Genomic DNA, 20841 nt, shown 5'->3' with positions numbered 1-20841 from the left:
GGCAGGGCTTTTTATGTTTGTGTTTTTTAAATTTTATTTTTTTTCCTTTCTGCAATTTGGCGCCCCCTCCACAAGATGGCGCCCTAGGCGACCGCCGAGCTCGCCTGTAGCCTGGGCCAGCCCTGTGTACTACTACCACCACTACTACAACTACTGCAGATTTTTGAGTAGCCTACTGTTGCCAAACAAAAATGTTGTCAAACACAAATATCAGTAGTTGTTATGAAAGGTTCCTATATTTATAATCTAAGCTAGCCAACTTGTTCATGTTCGTTGAACACGTTTTGATAGCATACAGTGCCATACACAAGTCTGAGGGTCCTTGTAACGTTCACATCAAAGTAGTAGACACATTACCCAAAAGGCTCCGCGGCACGTGTTTTCTTTTTGTGTCCCGGATGTAGCATCACATGAATTGACTGTCAACATGCAAGATGGCCACGCATCACAGGCAAAATGCAGCTGGGCGGAGAAAAGTACAGGTAAATTCGAATAGTTGCTTTATCACCTCGCACTTGGCAGCAGCTATAGCTTGGCGGTTAGCTTAGACGAGTCTTTCGCAGATAATAGGTGATCGTTAATAATAGTCACAAAAGAGCAGCACTGCTGTTATTACTCTTAAAAGTCGAGCCGGCTAATTTAGCTAGCTTAGCTTAGTGTGCAGCATTTTGTGCTAACGACGGCCACAAAATGAGATACTTGTGCCTGCATTTCTTCAACGAGTACGTGTCGGATGTTTGCACATTCCACTATCGCTTTTGTCAACTATTACCCGTGATGCATGAGCTGTATTAGTTACGTTATTTGTAATAGCTTTGCGTCAATCTTAGTGGGTTGGGCTCGGTCTAATTGCTGGGAGAACGAACGTACGTTGATCGGTGTATATTAAGTGCCTCCTATCAATATGGCTTTAAATAGTGAAAGTGTACTATTGATCCCCATTAGGCATCGCTTCGTATGTGATGACTTGCACGTATTTCTCATTGTAGATGTCGTTCAAATTAGCCACAATTCCCCTTACTCACTACTGGCGCGGGACAAAAGTGATAACGTAAATAATATTTCGGACCTCTTCAAAATGTGTGTCGTGGAAATCGGAGGTCATGGAACGAGCAACCTGACCTCAGCCCTCGTCTCCCACCTCTTGCTGCTTCAGGTATCTTACGTCATTAGAGATGAGGTGGAGAAGTACAACAGAAATGGGGTGAATGCTCTCCAACTAGATCCTGCGTTGAACCGGCTCTTTACAGCTGGAAGAGACTCAATCATCCGGATATGGAGTGTCTACCAGCATAAGGTATTGAATGTCACAATCATGCATAACTATCCTAAACTCCAGATAAAGTCCTGCGTGTATTTAGTTTGTTGTCTGTCATTGTAGCAGGACCCCTATATTGCTTCAATGGAGCATCACACAGACTGGGTCAATGACATAGTCCTTTGCTGCAATGGGAAAACTTGTAGGTTTGATCATCCAAGTGTTCAATATGCTAGATTCACACCACTGCCTGGTATAGACTGACCTGGTGATGACATGTGTTTTCAGTGATATCTGCTTCCTCGGATACAACGGTAAAAGTATGGAATGCACATAAAGGCTTCTGTATGTCAACGTTACGAACGCACAAAGACTATGTAAAAGCCTTAGCCTACGCTAAGGACAAGGAGCTGGTGGCATCTGCAGGGCTTGACCGGCAGATATTTCTCTGGGATGTCAATACCCTCACAGCACTCACTGCTTCCAACAACACTGTAACAAGTAAGCTGTGTTGTTACTGTTACATTTTGGCCAAAACACTGTCACGGTCTTGTTTTTGTATTGCAACGTTGCATGACTAAGTACATTTTGTGTGCAACAGCTTCATCACTGAGTGGGAACAAGGATTCAATCTACAGTCTGGCCATGAACCAGATGGGCACAGTGATAGTGTCTGGATCCACAGAAAAGGTGAGGCTTCTCCTGCCTTTTTCACGTGGACTGTCTTGAGATTTTTCCTGGTTTGCTATCCTGTGTGTAAGGTCCAACACAGAATGTGGAGTTATTATCCACCATTAGCCTGCCCTGCATGTAAACGTAAAATGGGACAGCATAATAAGAATATTGAGTTTAGCACCTGAGATCTGCAACTCACACCTCTTTGTGTTAAACGTAGTAGTCGCTGTCCCAAATTCTTCCTTTGAAATCGGAATACACAAACCTGCTTGTTTTGTGAACACACATTAAAGACGTGACTGTCCAACTTCTGTGAGTCAGTCTTAAAGGCACAGAGGACTAAATACCAGCTATTATGCCACGTTCCCGCAGATTGTGCAATATCGCATCGCCCCACATATCTCACATGTGTTTGTTCACGGGGGAACTAAACGGAGAAGAGGAAGGGCTCCTCCGACGACAGACAAAAGTTTGAACATGACTAGTCAATCAGGTGGCCAGTGGTTGTGCTAGAACTTTGGCTAATGCTAAATGCTAGCTTGACTCACAGTTCAACATCTGTAAACAAATCAGTACACCCACCAGATATGCTAATTCTCTTGATCCCCAAGCATACTTGTTCGGGCCGGTAATCAAAGCTGGCTGTGTTGTATAGCTACATCTCAGTGGCCACGGACTGCAATGATTATATTGTCCCCCATTGTTTTATTTCACCATGCTTTGAGTGTATGCTTGCATGCCATGAATGTGTAACGTGCTGCTGTGTGTGCAACGTTGTAAATACGAGGGTCAGTCAATAAGTATCCGTAATGTTGTCATTAATTTCTATTGCATTAAGATAGAGCAACATGAGACGGTTTCGAGTTCAACATTTCAAATGCGGGTAAATGGTGAATAAGCCAGACTGTAGTTAGGACAATTATATTGCAGTCCCAAATTGTTGCCAATGGTATCAACAACACGTTTCCCTGAAATAAAGTTCAGTCGTTAATCAAGGATGTCGAAAAAAATACGCAAACATTGCATCATACAGTGCCTGTTGCCAGCATTAAGTGGCGACTCCATTCTTAGCGACTAGCAACTAGCCAAGTGCCCCATATGAACTGGTGAGAGTGGATTATTTTTAATAGGCAAATATGACTGCACGCTCTGATGCCGACAGCCTGATGCAGTTGTCGTTCCTACTGATCACTTTCAAATTTAAAGCAGGATTACTCAAATGTGCTGTTTACGCCGGCAAAATTCCTACTATGGTTTTGACGTCACTTGGTCTCATAGACCAAAATCTATGGGAAGAGATTTCACTAATGATTCTAAATAGTAGTGTGCTTCTAAGCATAGTTGAGATTTTTGTAAAATTCTTATCTAAAAATGAAAACCGGTTGATCATTCATTATTTAAGTGGAAAAGGGTTTTGTTTTGTGTTTTTTTGTCTTCTATATTTTATATTGCTCTTTAACCATGCTAAAATGTTTTTTTTTTTTTATCTGAATACTTGATTATTTGTTAGAATTCTCAGTAGGATAGCCAAATACCAAAATATTGCACCCCTTAACCATACAAAACTGGTGATATATATCAACTGCCGAGTTCAACTACATATTCAGATTTTATCTGGTTATAACAAATAATACGAAAAGTCTCTAAAGACCAAAAGTTTGATCACCTTTTTGTCCATTTTGATCAACCTGCATTTCACCAACCATCACTTTGGCGGCACAGTTTGGCTTGCACAACTCAGATTTCATCTGCTCCATGATTGGAATGGGTGCGAAATTCCACAAGTTTCCCAACATTTACTATGGACACAAATGGTAGCGTGCGTAGCCTTTATAACATTTTGGAGTGAAGATTTCGTATTAAACCTTGGACAATGCAATTAACTGAACTGACAAGCTTGCTCGTATTTCTTGTCACCCAATTGCCTGCCTTTAAGCCCTAATGATCTTTCCCAGGTGCTGAGAGTGTGGGATCCACGAACATGCGCAAAACTGATGAAGCTAAAAGGTCACACGGATAACGTCAAGTCGCTGCTTTTGAATCGGGATGGTACTCAAGTGAGTTCCGCTATTGGAAAATTAAAGATATTTCTGCTATTTCATGGCCAATACCGAAAATTAAAAATGATTTGCTGAAGTTAACATTTCAATATTTCAAATTGATCTATTATCGGTTGTTAGATAAAAAATAAATAAATAAATAAAAATGCAAATCTGCTAATCGGTCTATCACTAATCACTATTAAAAATTACTAGTACTTGGTAGATTTTCATGAAATGTTTTATTTTTGATGAATCTGCTTTGCTGCCTTACAGTGCCTGTCAGGCAGTTCAGATGGAACAATTCGTTTGTGGTCCCTTGGTCAGCAGCGATGTATCGCCACGTACCGTGTGCACGATGAAGGTGTTTGGGCCCTGCAGGTCAATGAGGCTTTCACGCATGTCTATTCTGGAGGTCGAGACAAGAAAATTTATTGCACGGACCTGCGCAACCCAGACATCCGAGTTCTCATCTGTGAGGAGAAGGCCCCAGTACTGAAAGTAAGAAGCCGCTGCTTGCGCTTTGTCAGCAAACAAATCAAAATAAAAGTAGTGTCCCAGAAGGAAGCAAAAGAAACATGCAATGCAACATCTAATGCTTGTTTTCATGTGTGCCATATTCATCTACACACAAAAAATGCCTACAATTGCAAGCTCAATAATTTCATCAATGTCATCAATACCTACACCGTAATACAGTGAATTCCTGTTTATCGCGGGATGTACGTTCCAGACCCACCCAGGGAGGGTCCATATTTGTGCTATAGAGAGACCATATCATTTTATTATATGCTGTTTTACTTTCCGACACACTTTAACTACCTTTGAAGTTTGATGGCCAGTCAAAAGCTTGGATACAGTTTCTCTTTCAAAGGCACTGGAAGATGTTTCCAAACTTTTGCCTGGAAATTAAAACGCGCAAAACTTTGGAAAAACACACGTTTTAAAATGTGCCTTAGCACTGTTTGCACCTTCTTGCTCACAGTTCTCCAAATAAGATGAACAGCATGCTTGCTTCAAGCTGATTCATAGTCATCCTTTGATCTGAAACCCAAATGTCTTCAGCATACAGCAAAAACAAAGGAATTGACTTTACCGTTCTAATTATGACTTTAGTATAACTTTAGCGTAGACTACTATGCGTCCCAACTGACATACAAATTTGTCAGCGCAGTAGGAGCGGAACTCCTATTGTAGACCAAAGACCCCCCTGCATATGCACTGGACTTAATTCAAGCTGAATTCTTATGTCCCTTGCACAGATGGAACTGGACAGATCTGCTGACCCGCCTCCTTCTATCTGGGTCTCCACCACCAAGTCATCTGTTAATAAATGGGTAGGCATGCGTGATGTGGCGCCCGCGTTGGCAGAATGACTCCAGAATACTGTGTACTTTAAATTAATGATACCAAATGTCAACCTGTAAGAAGTATTCTGCGTGACAAACCAGTTTTCTTTATCATGTTGTTGATACCAAGGTCATTTTGCATGCTGCAGTGAAGTGTGTATTTGATTTCTGTGTACGCGTTTACAGTCTCTCAAGGGAATGCACAACTTCAGATCGTCAGGGGAGTACGATAATGACTGCAGCACCCCTTTAACGCCACTGTGCACACAGCCAGAGCAAGTCATCAAGGGTAAACATGTTTATGTCACGCTCGAGGTTTTTCTGAGGCCCTCTTTCACAGTTTAAATGGTAACATCTGATTTGTCTTTGCAGGAGGGGCCAGTATTATACAGTGTCACATTCTGAATGACAAGAGGCACATACTTACCAAAGACACCAACAATAATGTGGCTTTCTGGGATGTCCTGAAGGTAAAATGATAGCAGTGGAATATGGTCGAAAAATGCCACGGAAATATCTTCAAGTCAGTCTTTTGGTTTGAGTGAAGCCCTTGTGTGATCTTCAGGCTTGCAAAGGTGAAGACCTGGGCAAAGTGGAGTTTGACGAGGAGATTAAAAAGCGCTTCAAGATGGTTTACGTGCCAAACTGGTTCTCGGTTGATTTGAAAACTGGGGTAAGTCAAAATCTTGAAAGTGGAAACATCTTACCTCTGTACTCAAACTGTTAAATTGTATAGTAAATGCGATTTTACTAGATAACTTTTGGTATCAGACTGCAAAATTGGACCTGCTGAATGGATGTCCTAATATAAAATTATATCACATTTGTTAGACTCATGGCAAAAAACAGCCACAATTATTGTGCCGTTTGTTTTGAATACGGGCAATGACGAGCAGATGGATTCATCACTGCGGAGAGGAAATCTATTATTAGAGAAAGTGAAAAATGACTTGGTGTTAGAGCACGTTCATGTCTTATGATGGTTAATCATCCACTGTGAGGAAGATGCTGTTATGAATAAAGCATTATTACTTTCATCATTGACATTCAGTATTAGGAATAAGATTTACATTGTAAAACACGATGTGCTCCTCAGTTACAAGTGATGTGCAATGAACTAGTTAGCGCATCTGTGTAAGAATACATCATCACACCATACAACAGTATTTCCCAACATTTACTGAGCCGTATCACTGCAGTACAGAAATGCACACTCAGTTTCCTTGTAATTGTTTGTTGTTTATATTCATGACCCAATAATTTTCATGCAGATTTGTATTGTAATGATGGGTTTACTAAAGTTAGACCACGGCATGTTTTCACTTGCTTACAGATTTGATTGGTGTGAACCAATACCTGTATTCTGTAAATGGTTCATACTTAGTGCCATCTAGTGGTGAACCAATAATTCAATCACAAATCATTTCAACAACATGGAAAAAATAAAAAAGTTCTATAACATGTCTAGTATTGATAAATTATATTACATCAGTGGCGGATGTTCGTACAGGAGACCGACATGTTTCGCCGCCATCTTCCTGCTACAGATACCTGAAGGACAATTTTGCAGATGTAGCTAGCTGGCACCTGCAGGTGGTCGTCGCTGAGTCCCAGGATTCGGATACTCGCCGTTTGTTGACTTCTGCTTTGCTCTTGCTTTATTAGCCTTATTTTATTTTATTTTTTTATTTTTTTTAAAACTAGCTTTTCCCACTAGCCGCTCTTGTCAGCTGCTCCGGTGAAATCTGACTCAATCGGTCTTCCATCCTCGCTCGCCGGGGTTCTCACAGACTTCCAAGTCGCCGTTCCTCGCTGAGATGCTCATTCACACAAAATAAGAATTGGTGCTAGGCTTGGGAATCAGTCACGGGGAGTGTTTTGGCTGAATTCTATTATATAGCGACATCTAGTGGTGAAGTTTTACACAATCGCTTTAAGAAACAGGATGAAGATAAAAAAGTGCTTGTCCAAAAATAATAAACAGTGATCATTGACTTCACGTATTTCATTTGCAGCTCAAACTATTGTCTGATTTAATAGATAAATAAATGATAATTATAGCATTTGTTATTCACCAGAAAACAAATATTTGTTGTTTTTGTGAGTGTCTGCCTGAAATGAAAGTATTGCTTGACGCCAACTTGTGGCATCTGTAGGCAATTCTAAGCTTTTATGGAGGGTTGTGAATTACTCACACTCTCTCGTCAAAATATAATTGAATAATATATTGTCACAAAATTTCACTTAAATCTTGACACCAATCTTTTCCTTCTGGAGAAATCCCTTACCTAATATGTTTCACATGGGAGCTCAGTACAGAAGCATATGGAATTGGAATACATTTTCGGTTACACTCAAACTAATTATGTTTCTGATGCATGCCCTGTCAAAATAATGTCATTTTTGTATTTATTTATTTTTTTACTCCATGCTATTGCTAGGCCTCTGCAAAACTCGTTTATTGCCTGATGTTTGCAACCACAAAACATCGTATGTCAGTACTATTACAATATTACGCGCACCTCGCTGTCTACAACCCACCCAATATTAGTCTGCGTCGTCTGCGACCCATTTTTGGATCCAGCTGAGACCAGCTCTCAGGGGAAAGAATCCAAAATCTTTATTCAGCCTTAATGCAAGGAAAATGGTGGTCTAAAATCTGCATTTCGTCTGTGCTGTGTGCTGCTGACCAGATGCTCACCATCACACTGGACGAGAGTGACTGCTTCGCTGCCTGGGTGTCTGCAAAGGATGCCGGTTTCTCAAGCTCGGACGGATCCGACCCCAAATGTAGGAAAGCCGCAAAGGTCATTTATGCTGCAATCATTGCAATTCGGATGATATATGTCTATGAATAATGTAAAAATCCTCTTTGTCCCTGCAGTGAACTTGGGTGGGCTGCTGCTTCAAGCTCTGCTGGAGTTCTGGCCCAGAACTCGCATCAATTCCGTGGATGAGGAAGAGAACGAAGTGAACCATGGTGAGAGAGTGTGACATTGATTATCAACAGTTGGTTTTCCATCTTACTGCATGTCCACAAAGACAGGTCACTTTTACATTTAAGTACAGTGTAAGTTGATGAAATGAAGCTAAATCTGTTGAGTAAACATTTCTTATAGTACTGTACCTGCCTACAGTGAATGGAGAGCAGGAGAACCGTATCCAGAAAGGAAATGGATACTTCCAGGTGCCACCACATACGCCGGTTATCTTTGGGGAAGCGGGTGGCAGAACTCTTTTTAGGTAACATTGTGTTTTCACAGTTTGGTGAAGGGCTATTTTCAGTAAGTCTCCTGTATTTATATTAGGAAACGTGTGATTTGTTTGACTTTTATTACTTTGTTTTCTCCTCTTTTAAAGTAACACAATTTTTTGATCAGTTGTATAAATAGTTGTGCTGGGAAATCTTGAAAATGATTTCATAAAGTGTATTTAGGAATTTGACCTTGGAAACGGAGGATACTAGTCTCAATGTGAGTGCACTTCATCACTGGTGTGATTCCGCTGCAGGTTGCTTTGCCGAGATTCAGGCGGAGAGACGGAGTCCATGCTGCTGAACGAGACTGTTCCTCAATGGGTCATTGATATAACTGTAGATGTGAGTAAAGTGAAGTTGATTTTATATACATGATCAAAACTGAATCTGCTTAGATTGTATAAGTGACTGCATACCTGGTATCATGAAGTTGTATGCATGCATTGTTTTCTTGTCCAGCGATGTCTCACTTTAATCGTACATTATCAGTATTCAAAAATATTAACACTAATTCAAAGGAAATGCCAATTTTAATATTCGTGAGTTTTGACTATGCATTGTTGTTAGCAGCATTCCACTTTGATTTGATTTGATTCCCTTTTTTCTTTTTGCCAGAAAAATATGCCCAAGTTCAACAAAATTCCATTCTACCTCCAGCCTCATTCATCCTCTGGTGCAAAAACTCTGAAGAAGTGAGTTTTCCCACCCCTCAGTCTTTCCTGATGGACAAGGCCAAACGCCTTCTTTTGGATAAACTTACTTGCCCCTTTTGTGTAACACAGGGACCGTCTTTCAGCCAGTGACATGCTGCAGGTGAGGAAGGTGATGGAGCATGTGTATGAGAAGATCATCAACCTGGACAATGAGTCTCAGACCACCAGTTCCTCTGCCAACGATAAGCCCGGGGAGCAGGAAAAGGAAGAGGACATGGCCATGCTAGCTGAGGAGAAGATAGAACTAATGTGTCAAGACCAGGTACGTTTTATTTTAATTACTCTTCATCTATTTTCACATACATCCATAACATAGTACTTTTTTTTTGTAAAATGTTTGAGAACCCCTTCTAAAAACTGGCCTTCCTCTCTTCTCCTCACAAGGTTCTGGATCCCAACATGGACCTCCGAACAGTTAAACATTTTATCTGGAAAAGTGGTGGGGACTTGACACTTCACTATAGGCAGAAGTCTACGTGAAAGTCAGATTTGGAAAAGCAAGATTTTTTTTTTTTAGCCATTTGCCAATCATCCCTCATCCGACATGTAGTGTCCTGAAGTCCAATCACAGTCAAATGGTTGTAATATCCACAGGAATTCGATGAGATCTTTCCAAGGATGTGTCATAGGGAACATAACAGGCTGGAACAGCCAAGAGACAACATGAATTTATTATTATTATTATTATTATTATTTTTTAACAGTTTGAAGAATGAACTCTCAATTTTACTCTGCAGGACTAAAATCTTTTTTTGTTTATTTTTTTACATCTTTGACTGCTATGTTTATTATAAACTGCTGTACATTTTTGTGTGAGTGAATGTGTTGTTGTGTGTGTGCGCGCGCGTGTGCAGAATGTTATAGTACATTCCAGACCTGTCCTTGTTCTAAAAACACTCCACAGTGTCAACAGTATCTCCAGTTTGGAACGCCCACACTTTCTGGAAGCGTCAGTCGCCCATCCTCACTTGAACGTAACCTCCACTTGGAATTATGACAGAGCTTGAACGTCATCACAATTGTCTTTTGTCTCTTTCGCTGTGCTGTTCTCAGTGAGCAGAATGTTTCCATGTTAACCTTGTGTACAAAATTTTTGATTTAAGTGACTTTTTCTTTTCCCCCCCTTTGGAAGAAGCGGGAGGATTGCATCAGTTTTGTTGTACAGTTTACCTAATACCAACAGTTATTTTTCCCAATTCCTTAGAGCACATTCATGGCAGTAATTTAACATGGATGATACAAATGGCATTTTGTTGTATTCACTACAACCTGGAAATTGCAGTTTACTCTTTAAGAATGTTTGTAGTTGTCGAAATCATCTTAGACATTTTAAATTATAGCTATATATAAATATATGAAATCTCACTATGTGCTTGGGTAATCAGCAATGACCTTGGTCAATGTGAGAGCTGTTCCTAATGTATAGTTTATTTAAATAGCCCAATGAAATATGATATAATAGTATATGATTTGTCTTTACCTGGATTGGCTGGCAACCAGTTCAGGGTGTACCCCGCCTATTGCCTGGAGCCAGCTGGGATAGGCTCCAGCACCCCCCGCAACCCTTGTGAGTAATAAGCGGCTCAGAAAATGGATGGACTTGCCTTTACCAAAACAATCCCAAGTGGTAAAACTTTTTTTTTTTCTTGGTATCACCAAGCAGATCTTTTTATTGTAAACTTGATGGTATTCATTTTGCCACAAAGGCCGATGTGAACACGTCAAGTGAGCTTGAGTTAGCCAAAACAGGATGGTTACCCCAATTAGGTGATGAACTGTAATATCTATTGTTGTAATAATTTGTGAAATATGTATATTTTAGGCTTCCAAAGAAATAAATTGGAATGGTTTAACAATGACACATTAATGGTATTCATGCAAGGATGTGACGAGGTGTTTGGCAGATGAGTTTGAATAAGGAACTATTCAGTGTCTATGTTTTCATAATATAGTATCAAATATTCAAGAAAAAAAACTGACTTTGTTGATAGAATATTTGCAAAAATACTTTAATTTCAACTTGGACATCCCCCAGAAACAAAAACATTACTCAACAGCACCATGACTATAACTACCTACAAAAGTCACCTATTCTGTTACCTTGTTCTTCAAGTAAAGTAAAAGTTGTATAATATTGCATAGATCGCATAACTGCACAGGGTGGTGTCAAGCTGACTGGGTGAACACATCTTGCTTCACAAGCTGAGTTAAAACGTTAAAAACAGTCTCTTCAAATCTTTAGTCAAAAGAAAGCCATACTTGAACTACGTTAAAGCACAAGCAGATTTATAAATATAAACTATTCCAAAGGTCAGCCTGTCTATATCATCACTTCATGTGATATGATAATGTGCTTTTGTACTGTTGTGATGTATTTTGTATGTGATTTCTGTCTTCTTTGAAAGTGTCGACTATGACATTGAGGAATGTCAGAATCAAGTTTCACAACATGTAGGCTATCAATTTGCACTAAATGAAAATACATCTGAACAACAATATAAAATCAGCAGTAACTTAATGATCTCAAATATGAAAACAGCATAACAGATTGTAGTACCTTTCTGGCTCTATGACTCAGCCTTGTACAAACCCCAATCAAGTTGGGAAACTAAAATATAAATTTAAAATACAATGATTTGCATATCCATTTCAAGTTATATATATATATATATATACACATGACTTATTTTGTTCAACTCCTCTCAATCCTTTGGGAACTGAGGACAGCAATTGATGAAGCTTTGTAGATGCAAACAGCCTTTCCACATTGCATCAATTCATCTCAGGTAAGCTGAAGCTCAGAGAAGCCAGTGGCATTTCTGGTTTTTGTTGATATTTGGCTTTTGCTTTGATGGTAGAGTTTGATATTGTATTTGTAGAACTTTTAACCGACAGTGGTTTTTGGCCCTTTTACAAAATGACGGCAGTTTTTTTATGCGAAGGTCACAAGCATTCAATGTTAGTTATCGGCCTTGCCGCTCGCATGCACACATTTCTCCAGATTCTCGTTATCCTGTGACGATATTACGGATTGTTAGATGACGAAATCCCTAAATTGAGAAAAGCTCTTAAACAGGTTGGACTATTTGCTCACAGAGTTGTTCACAAAGCAGTGCACCGTGCCCCATTCTTGCTTGTGAACAACAGAGCCTTTCGAAGATGCTCCCAGGTATGACAAGCACCTGTTTCCAATTAGCCTGCACACCTGTTCCAACGTTGCGTCCCCCAAAGCATTCGTTTGCCTCTGTCCTCACGTTTTCACAACACATTTCACACATCAAATTCTAATTGAGAGAATAGTTTCAAAAAACCCCAAAAAGAGTTATCAGTTTGGACCTTAAATATCTGTCTTTGTACGTAGTGTATTCAATTGATTATAGGTTAAAAAGGAATTGCAAATGGTTTTGTTGGACATCCCAACTCCACTGGAATTAGGCTTGTACTTCAGTGTTCAACATAACGAGTACATCCTCGTTAAAAAAAGTAAGAATTTTTATTTTTTTAACACCCATTCCTAAGGTGAACATTACATAGGAATATTTTTTAGAAGTTTAATGTTTGGACTAACCTGTAGTAGAATTCATGTGAAACTACTTTTTTTTTTTTTTTTTTTTTATGTTAAATTTAGCTTCGCTAGATGGTGTGTCAGTGGCCTATATTTGTGGGATTACTGTTTTGTATACCATGCCAAAGTGAGGATTTGTTTCGTAACAGATCTGTTAGGGTGTACTCATTGGTGAGCACTGTACAGGAGCTCACAAAAATGAGTACACCCCTCACATTTCTGTAATTATTTTTCATAGATCAACGCTGAAGAAATGACATTTTAACCATGAAATCTAGTCAGTTATTAACTCATTCGCCCGCAGCCATTTTCACTGAAGCAACCCCCTTCGCTCCCGGCTGTTTTACTGGATTTTGACTTATTTTGCAAGGCCCACAGAATATTGTGTTCTATTGCTATAAAAACATGGAACATACCAAAAGAAAGATTAGTCTCTTCTTTCATCAGGAAAAAAAAAAAGTATATTTCTATCTATTTTTTTTTTTTTTTTTTTGCAACAATTAACATTAGAAGATAGCTAAGTTTCATCATTATTCACAAATCTGTTTAAAACACTGGGGAAAAGAGCTTTTTTTTAACATGGCTTTGTTTGATCCCTTATACGCTGCTGCCACCTGCTGGCCGTTTTTTGTAATAACTACCATTGCTTTAAGCGTCCTCTTCAAGTCAGAGTCCGTATCAAAGCCTTCTGTATGCTCTAGCATCAAACAAGCAAACAAACGTATACATACGTTTTTGGGACCATGGCGATATTTAAAATAGAACGTTTTTATATGTTTTTGGGAGCAAATGAGTTAACTGTATATTTATTGGCCGGGGTTTAGCTATTAATGGCTGCATTTTAAGGGAACAATAAATTTACACTGTTACATAAACTATACACTTACTACTTTTATATAAGCTGACTACATTTCGTTGTGTCAAAGTGCCATTTCTTCATTGTTGTGCCATGAAAAGATGTAATGAAATACTGTATCTGCAGAAACGTGAGAGGTGTACTCACTTTGGTCAGATGCAGTCCAGACTCCATATAATATAAATCTTTTTTTTTTTTTAAATAATTAAAAATAAGGGGATTGTCACTCGCTGTTTTTGTTTGTTTTTTTGCTTTTTCCACTTGCCCTAATGCAGCGTTATTCAGACTTTGGCTCTTGTGGTTGACCCTCAGTATCCTCATGTTCACAGTAATGAACATGAGTCTCATCTTTGGACTGATCTTCAGTTTCCAGAGGGTGTGACTCATCCATTTGGGTCTCACCTGGGAGAACATCAGTAGCAGGCGGACAAGGAGGTTCATTGTACGGCTCCAGTGGCTCAGCGGGAGGCAGCGCACCTGCTGGTGGACTGTGGCTGTGACTGGACTGGCAGAGGGAGTCTGCTATGTGAGTGGAGTTGAGGTAAGATGGCTCTTCCGGTGAATCACCGCGATCAGATTGACCAATCATGATATCTGAGGTGAGATCCACAGAGGACGGGGGGTTCCGCTCTTGATGGTTAATCTGGTTGGAAGAAGGTAATTCACTTCCATCTAGCGCCTCTGCAGAACAGGAAATCAAATAGTTACTGGAAAAGTGCAGTTAAAACACCCTCCAACAGTTTTATTATTTTGTTCATCTACCATAAAATTAAGTTGTTCAATTTTATGCCTGTTGTAATACAATTATGGCGGCAGTCACTAGTTTATACGTACTTTAGACTACATATATAACAATGTTGTGGTGTTCACTGTCTATTTGTAAGTTTGGATCACAGGAAGGAATCAATCCCAGCCTGAGAAGTAGAGGAAAGTGTATCTAATGTTTATTTAATGCGCTCAACCAACTTTCCTGGGAGAGCAAAAGTCTGGTTTTCTATACTGTATAACAGCACGTGTTGACATTGCAGTCACTGAAAACAAATTAATTTGACAGTTAGCAACCAATTGCCATTTATTAGGTAGGTGGCCTTGTACAAAACCTATTTTGAAATAATAATAATAATAAAATATTACTCATACATTATCATATATGTCAAGTGAAACTTATTTTTGTTGTCCTTTAAACTAATCTAATATGGGAAAAACAGGCTCAGCTCAAAAATAGAAAATTGAAAAACAGGCCAGGTCTGAGTTTAATTTTAATATTATTTGGTCATCTTTATGTGGCCCAGAAATTTGGTAAAATATCTTCTTGGTTTCTATATTTTTTTCCCCTCTCACTTTTTTTGTGCTTGTTAACTCCTACAGTCAGTCAGGACCACAACCACACTACATCAAATAATCCTTCAGCCATTTATAAAATTTTAAAATCTATTTCAAAAGTTTGTAATTGGCTTCATGCATCACGTAAATATAAACCAGCAATTTTTTCCGTTTTTCGATTGCTAGTTGACAATGGAAAGAATGAATCCTACACAGATTTGCCATTCTTGCTCCTAGTACACAATCCGACACCAAACATGCATATCCTTATTTTTCACACAATACGCGCCCCTCTGTCAAATATAAACAAATAGATAAATCAAGCCTTTTTCAATTCTCAACTGTGGTAGTTAAATGACCCCAAAAACGACTAACTTACCAACACCGGAGATGTCATTCTCTTTCTCATAGTTCATTGCAAGGGAGGTGTCGTTCATGTCGACAGATGACACGGACAGATCCAGCTTGTCCAGCAAATCAGCAGGTACGGGGCTCATCGCAGCCACTTCAGAATCAGACAAACCTGTCATGAAAAAGGCAATCACGAGAAAAAAATTCCAACAGAAGTCTCACACACGTGTCTTTATTCCACTCACCTGGATCCATGAGACTTTGCACTGGAGGAAGAGAAGCATCCTGGAGGGTGACCTGTCTCAAGTCTAACACATCTTCACTTTGGCTTGAAGGTGCCATCAAGGGTGCCTAAAATCACATGTACTGTATGTTATGGCCATGCCAGTAGGACTCAATATTAGCACAAGTAAGTAAAAGAAGCAGTTGATGTATTGGAGAGAAGGTCAAATTCAATCTTGTTGGTTGTGTACCTCGGTGAAGCCGTGGTTAGGCAGCTCTGGAGCTGGCCTCTCCTCAGGGGAAGCAGGCACGGGGGTCTTTGGTGTTGACTTATCAGGACGTGCAGGGATTCTATGCAGGTAGCCATACCCAATGCCACAACCTAAACTGAAATTAGGAATCAGTAAAAGCAACAAGATCAGTTATACACCAGTGCTCATCAAGGAGATGTTGCAGAACGGAACACTTCAAAACCAAATGTAATAAAGTTGTATGAACTGAAAACCAGATTGACGGATTGATTGAAGTAAACGCAAATGGAGAAATTATGTCATCCAACTTTGTGCAGGTTACATCTGGTGTAAACTTTTTCAGCTCTGCTAATAGAGCTGGGAAGACACGTTGTGACGTCGACACAATAACTGCACGCCGATGCGTCACTTTTGGCGCCATCACGTTGAGCATATCTATGTCACCAAATACGTCACCTTGCAGACATAACACAGGATGCGGTTGCAATGCACGTTTAATGTGCACGTGTTGCAATTAGGGATGTAACGATATCCAAACATCACGATACGATATTATCACAATATGAAGGTCACGATACGATAATTATCACGATACTGTGAGGGAGTTGGCGATATTTAAAAAAGATCACAATATTGTAAAAAAAGAGAGCTCATAGTGAAAAAAAAGCACAATATTGTGCTTTTGTACATGACAGCAATGCATATAAACCACCTTACAATCTCTAATAACAATATTGAGACACTTTGATCACACATTGATCACTTAACAAGCAAATTCGGTTCCCCTTCATTGACAATTAACAGATTTTAAACATAGAAGGCCAAAACATCTCTAATGAAAATTAAATTGCACTAATAAACTAGCCACTAGAGGGTGCTAGAACTGCACAAATGGAAATCAACCTGACTTTTTTTTTTTTAACAGATGTCCTTTTAAATATTGTGAACATGACGACGACGACGATATTGTGGCAGTTTTAATATCACAATATTGCCCTTATTGTGACATCTCTAGTTGCAATGCAACACAATACAACACAATAGGGGTGTGTCCAAATTCACAAGGCTCCTCCGAAGGCCCGATTTGTCAGCTGCAAGACAGCACGGGCTTCCAAATGAATAGACTCTCGGTCAATGCGCTAACGACAGGCAGCATTCACAATCCGTTCATATGTCTGTGCGTGCTGTCAGTCGGGAGTGCCGTCATGCAGCCGACAAATTCGGCATTCGGAGGACCCAGCCTTGTGAATTTGGACACACAAATGATCGTTGTGGTAAATTTGCGGATACCCGGACGACATGACAAGCTACGTGAACCGGGAGATGGCTTGGAGGAAATGAGAGTGGAGGTTGGCTTATCTAATGGTTTTTTTGTTTGTTTGTTTTTTGTTTAATTGTCAAAGTTTGAAGCAAGCTAGCAATGACACAATAGCCACATCCTAATTGTATTGTTTAGATCAGGGATCCACAAACTACGACCCGCAGGCCGGACTCGGCCCGCTTTCACATTTGGCCCGGCCCCCTGAACAATACCACCTCCCCACCCCCCAAACTGGCACTACCAGAAATCCTGCCTAGGGTGCCAAGTTGCTTAGGAAATCCACTGTTCGGAGGACCCAGCCTTTTGAATTTGGACACAGGCAATGATGTGAGCCTCGATTAAATACACGTACCGAGCACTGACTGAATCACGTTTCTGTCCGTCGATCGGGATGAGAAAAGACGGTCCCTCTCGTTTTTGTCTCATTGCGGGTATTTTTCGAGTCAAATCATTCGCGGAACATGCGGAAGCACTCGGCGGAAGCACTCGGCGAAAGCCGGGTGTCTCAACTACCAAACCGACGGGAGACTGAATGCAACTAACCCGCCACAATATTGCCTTTTCTCATTAGCACTGGATGAGAGCACGGACGCCACAGCGTAGCTGCTAGTCGTGGAGTTAGTGCAACTTTGACGACGTGAAAAGCTGACATACACGGGTATGGTCACTTTTCCAACTTGAATGAGGGGCTAGGGTTAGGGGTTATTTAACATATAGTGGATTAAAATCTGTGAGAAAATATGGCTATAATTTCTATGATCTTAAAAAGTACCTTAAGAAAAAAGACAGAAAGAAAGAAAGAAAGAAAGAAAGAAAGAAAGAAAGAAAGAAAGAAAGAAAGAAAGAAAGAAAGAAAGAAAGAAAGAAAAAGAAACAGACACCTTCTAGAAGTCAGAACCAGCATCACAAAGAAAAATTAGATACATGTAATATAAGGGGTTGGTACGCTAACTATCGAAACACTAGATTTGGGTGCGTACTCCGTACCTTCCCTCGCCTCCCCATGCGCCATTGGGAGTGACCACCACTTCTCTGCAGTCGTCCGTGATCGAGCTGTACACCAGCAGCTTCACTTGCTTCCCCTCGTGGGCCTCAATCAGCGAGAAGAAGTCTTCTGACTGGAAAATAGAATGGCTGATGAATAAATGGATCTCAGTCACCTTATGCTCATTGGGATCGTGCTCAGTTATCGTCTCACATTTGTAACTTACAACTAGGAATAAAACCATTGTTTTGTTATAGCACCAATATTCAAAATCATTTTGGTCGTGTCATACAGTTTTACATCTACTTACATCTTGCAACAAATGATCTGCTCCAACAATGTAGTCAGTGTGGGGATGGAGGCCTGCCAGTGCAGCAGGTGAACTGGCTTCTACATCCTTGGGAAAACAAATGTGATCTTTATGAAAAGAGAGACAAGATGTGGAATTATATTACAGTCAAATGTGTTCTCATCCTCACCAGGACATGCCAAACATTCTCATTGGCTCCTTGGAAGCTGCAGAAGCGAACACTGGCCCCCAGGAGCCCTTGTCCACCCCACATATTGCTGGGCGTCACTTCTAACTCGCGAATCATCATGCTCTTGGTGCTGTACACTTCCATGTTGATCGCTTTTTCCATATTGGCTTTCAGGACCTCTTTCAGCATGTCGTTTTCTACATTCTGATACATAGCAATAATAATTCACATTCAGTTCAAAGGTGTTAGATTTTGTATGACCCATCTATGCATGTGTCATTTACTTACAAGTCGTCTGTGGTCCAGAGACAAAATGAAGTCGAAGAATGGTTGCAGTCCACATTTTTCTGCAGGAGAATTCGGCTGCACCTGCCAAAACAAAATTTCATTTGTATAATAATGAACATCAAGCACAATAAGAACACAATTGACACCACGTTCATTTAACAAAAATAGATACGAACTAATTGTGTTATATACCACGAATGAATACAAAATGTGTCCAATTTAAAGTGCCACCTCGACATGTTTAACCGGTACAACTACTTAGCACAGATAAGCTGCTATTCTGTTGCTAACTCAAAATCACAAAAAGCAGAATAAGTGGGTCAATCAAATCTTACACCGTGGACGTGATATCCATACGTTCCCCCGTCGGATACCTCCGAACTCTGTGTCAAACCCATCTCATCAAGAGACTCTGAAACATAAATAAAACAAAAAATAAGACACGTAAAATGATTACATCTGACAGTCCGCGGCCATATTGTCTGCAGACAAAAATAATCGAACAAAGCTGCCATCGACCTATCGAACGCCCTTTTTGCGTGTCTTGAACGTGCAAGACCACTGATCTGAATATATGACTGGATAAACGATAGACCATACACGCCTGTGCAAGCCGTTGAAGTCATAGTGCGGCCATCTTGCTCCTCCCATTTCGCGACCAGACTACAGTACTGTATAAAATGTACAGATTAGACAGCCAGTTTGTATGCAGGGCCGCGGCGGGGTGGTCACTATAAGCGAATTGCGCATCGAATTCAAGGTGCATTATGGGTAGCAGCATGGTGCATTGTGGGTAGGCGAAACTACCAAACGGTCATTGAAAATGAATTGGATCCAATGGACTCGACTCTGATAGAAAAGTTTTTCAAATGCTGGAAAGTTGCTGTTTTTATTAACATGCATAGCATGTGGTTTACTGACATCGGGGAAGTTGACTTGTAAGCTTTAAAGTGTACAGTTACGCAAAGATTGCCACCACTCTAATCTCCCCCATTCAAATTGGTAGGGTAGTTGGTAGCCTTGTTTTTTCCCTCGCGCATGCGCAAACTTAATGCTCACTTCGCTTATTCTTTTTAACAAGTGATAAATAAATAAATAATACTAACAAGTATGTGCTGCTTTGAAGACCCCCTTTTTCTTTTATTGTTCAGTTTCTTAGACCCCAATATTAGCTTTGGCAGATGTATCTTATCTTTTGTTGAATAAGTTATAATTCTTTATATATATATATATATATATATATATATATATATATATATATATATATATACACACACACACACACACACACACACACACACACACATATTTAATCCTGTAAAAGCAAGTTGTAAATGTCTGAAGTCCTCTTGCTTATGTTTAACAAATTTGAAACATCATAAATCATGCTGTTTCTTACGGAAGCGTAGAGCTGCCAATGTGGGGTAAACATTTTTGCCTGGTGAGTATGTTCGAACATACTTGCAAATATTTTTGAACATACTTGCAAATATGTTCGAACGTACTTGTAGGCTACATGCTACAAAGTTAGCATACCTTCCCATATTGCCATGCGCGAGTGAAAAAAAATGACGAACCTAAATCATGCGCGGAAGAAATAATAAATCGTAAAAGTTACGAATAAACACTGTTTTTTGTCTACTTAATTTTCTAATGAATTGGTAATGTGGCCCAAATGCCTAAAAAATGGTGTTTTGTTTTCACTCGCGCATGCGCAAATAATACTCCGTGGCATTATGGGAAGGTATGCTAACTTTGTAGCATGTAGCCCTTCGAACATATTTGCGAGTATGTTGGAACGTATTTGCGAGTATGTTCGAACATATTTATGAATAAGTTCGAACGTATTTGCAAGTATGTTCCAACGTATTTGCGAGTATGTTCCAACGTATTTGCGACTATGTTCCAAC

General features: G+C 39.9%; 2 protein-coding genes across 4 annotated transcripts; one reads left to right on the top strand and one right to left on the bottom strand.

The window, feature by feature from the left end:
• The first annotated feature begins 344 nt into the window (after positions 1-344).
• Positions 345-11151, top strand: LOC144027654 (WD repeat-containing protein 48). Of its 2 annotated transcripts, none has more exons than XM_077535395.1 (18): positions 345-482; positions 1157-1297; positions 1385-1460; positions 1547-1759; positions 1860-1948; positions 3889-3990; positions 4249-4473; positions 5235-5309; positions 5508-5610; positions 5694-5791; positions 5887-5994; positions 8015-8111; positions 8206-8301; positions 8459-8564; positions 8832-8919; positions 9193-9269; positions 9360-9552; positions 9675-11151. In XM_077535395.1, exons 1-18 carry the CDS (start codon positions 435-437, stop codon positions 9768-9770), a joined length of 2031 nt encoding a protein of 676 aa, XP_077391521.1. In that variant the 5' UTR covers positions 345-434; the 3' UTR covers positions 9771-11151. The 2 variants fall into 2 exon arrangements, with proteins under 2 accessions (XP_077391521.1, XP_077391513.1); XM_077535387.1 differs by having other exon boundaries at positions 1382-1460.
• A 119-nt stretch (positions 11152-11270) lies between these two features.
• gorasp1a (golgi reassembly stacking protein 1a) lies at positions 11271-19468 on the bottom strand. 2 transcript variants are annotated; one of them, XM_077535419.1, is made up of 9 exons: positions 19267-19468; positions 18932-19012; positions 18644-18847; positions 18475-18561; positions 18167-18297; positions 15859-15994; positions 15631-15736; positions 15414-15539; positions 11271-14392 (listed from the first exon to the last, which is right to left on the bottom strand). In XM_077535419.1, exons 1-9 carry the CDS (start codon positions 19444-19446, stop codon positions 13989-13991), a joined length of 1455 nt encoding a protein of 484 aa, XP_077391545.1. In that variant the 5' UTR covers positions 19447-19468; the 3' UTR covers positions 11271-13988. The 2 variants fall into 2 exon arrangements, with proteins under 2 accessions (XP_077391545.1, XP_077391536.1); XM_077535410.1 differs by having other exon boundaries at positions 15414-15557; positions 19267-19467.
• Positions 19469-20841: the final 1373 nt, after the last annotated feature.

Source organism: Festucalex cinctus, chromosome 1 (genome assembly GCF_051991245.1).
Source record: "Festucalex cinctus isolate MCC-2025b chromosome 1, RoL_Fcin_1.0, whole genome shotgun sequence".
In the NCBI taxonomy this organism is placed as follows: Eukaryota; Metazoa; Chordata; class Actinopteri; order Syngnathiformes; family Syngnathidae; genus Festucalex; species Festucalex cinctus.
This window is presented reverse-complemented; position numbering and strand designations above follow the sequence as displayed.

Excerpts from the sequence above, each read along its gene's own strand:
- LOC144027654 (XM_077535387.1), top strand. The coding sequence starts at position 435 with ATGGCCACGCATCACAGGCAAAATGCAGCTGGGCGGAGAAAAGTACAG. Across the intron at positions 1,949-3,888 it reads TGTCTGGATCCACAGAAAAG|GTGCTGAGAGTGTGGGATCC; the intron begins GTGAGGCTTCTC and ends GATCTTTCCCAG. Across the intron at positions 8,920-9,192 it reads TCATTGATATAACTGTAGAT|AAAAATATGCCCAAGTTCAA; the intron begins GTGAGTAAAGTG and ends TCTTTTTGCCAG.
- gorasp1a (XM_077535410.1), bottom strand. The coding sequence starts at position 19,446 with ATGGCAGCTTTGTTCGATTATTTTTGTCTGCAGACAATATGGCCGCGG. Across the intron at positions 15,995-18,166 it reads GCATGGGGAGGCGAGGGAAG|TTTAGGTTGTGGCATTGGGT; the intron begins GTACGGAGTACG and ends TCCTAATTTCAG. Across the intron at positions 15,737-15,858 it reads CTAACCACGGCTTCACCGAG|GCACCCTTGATGGCACCTTC; the intron begins GTACACAACCAA and ends ATGTGATTTTAG.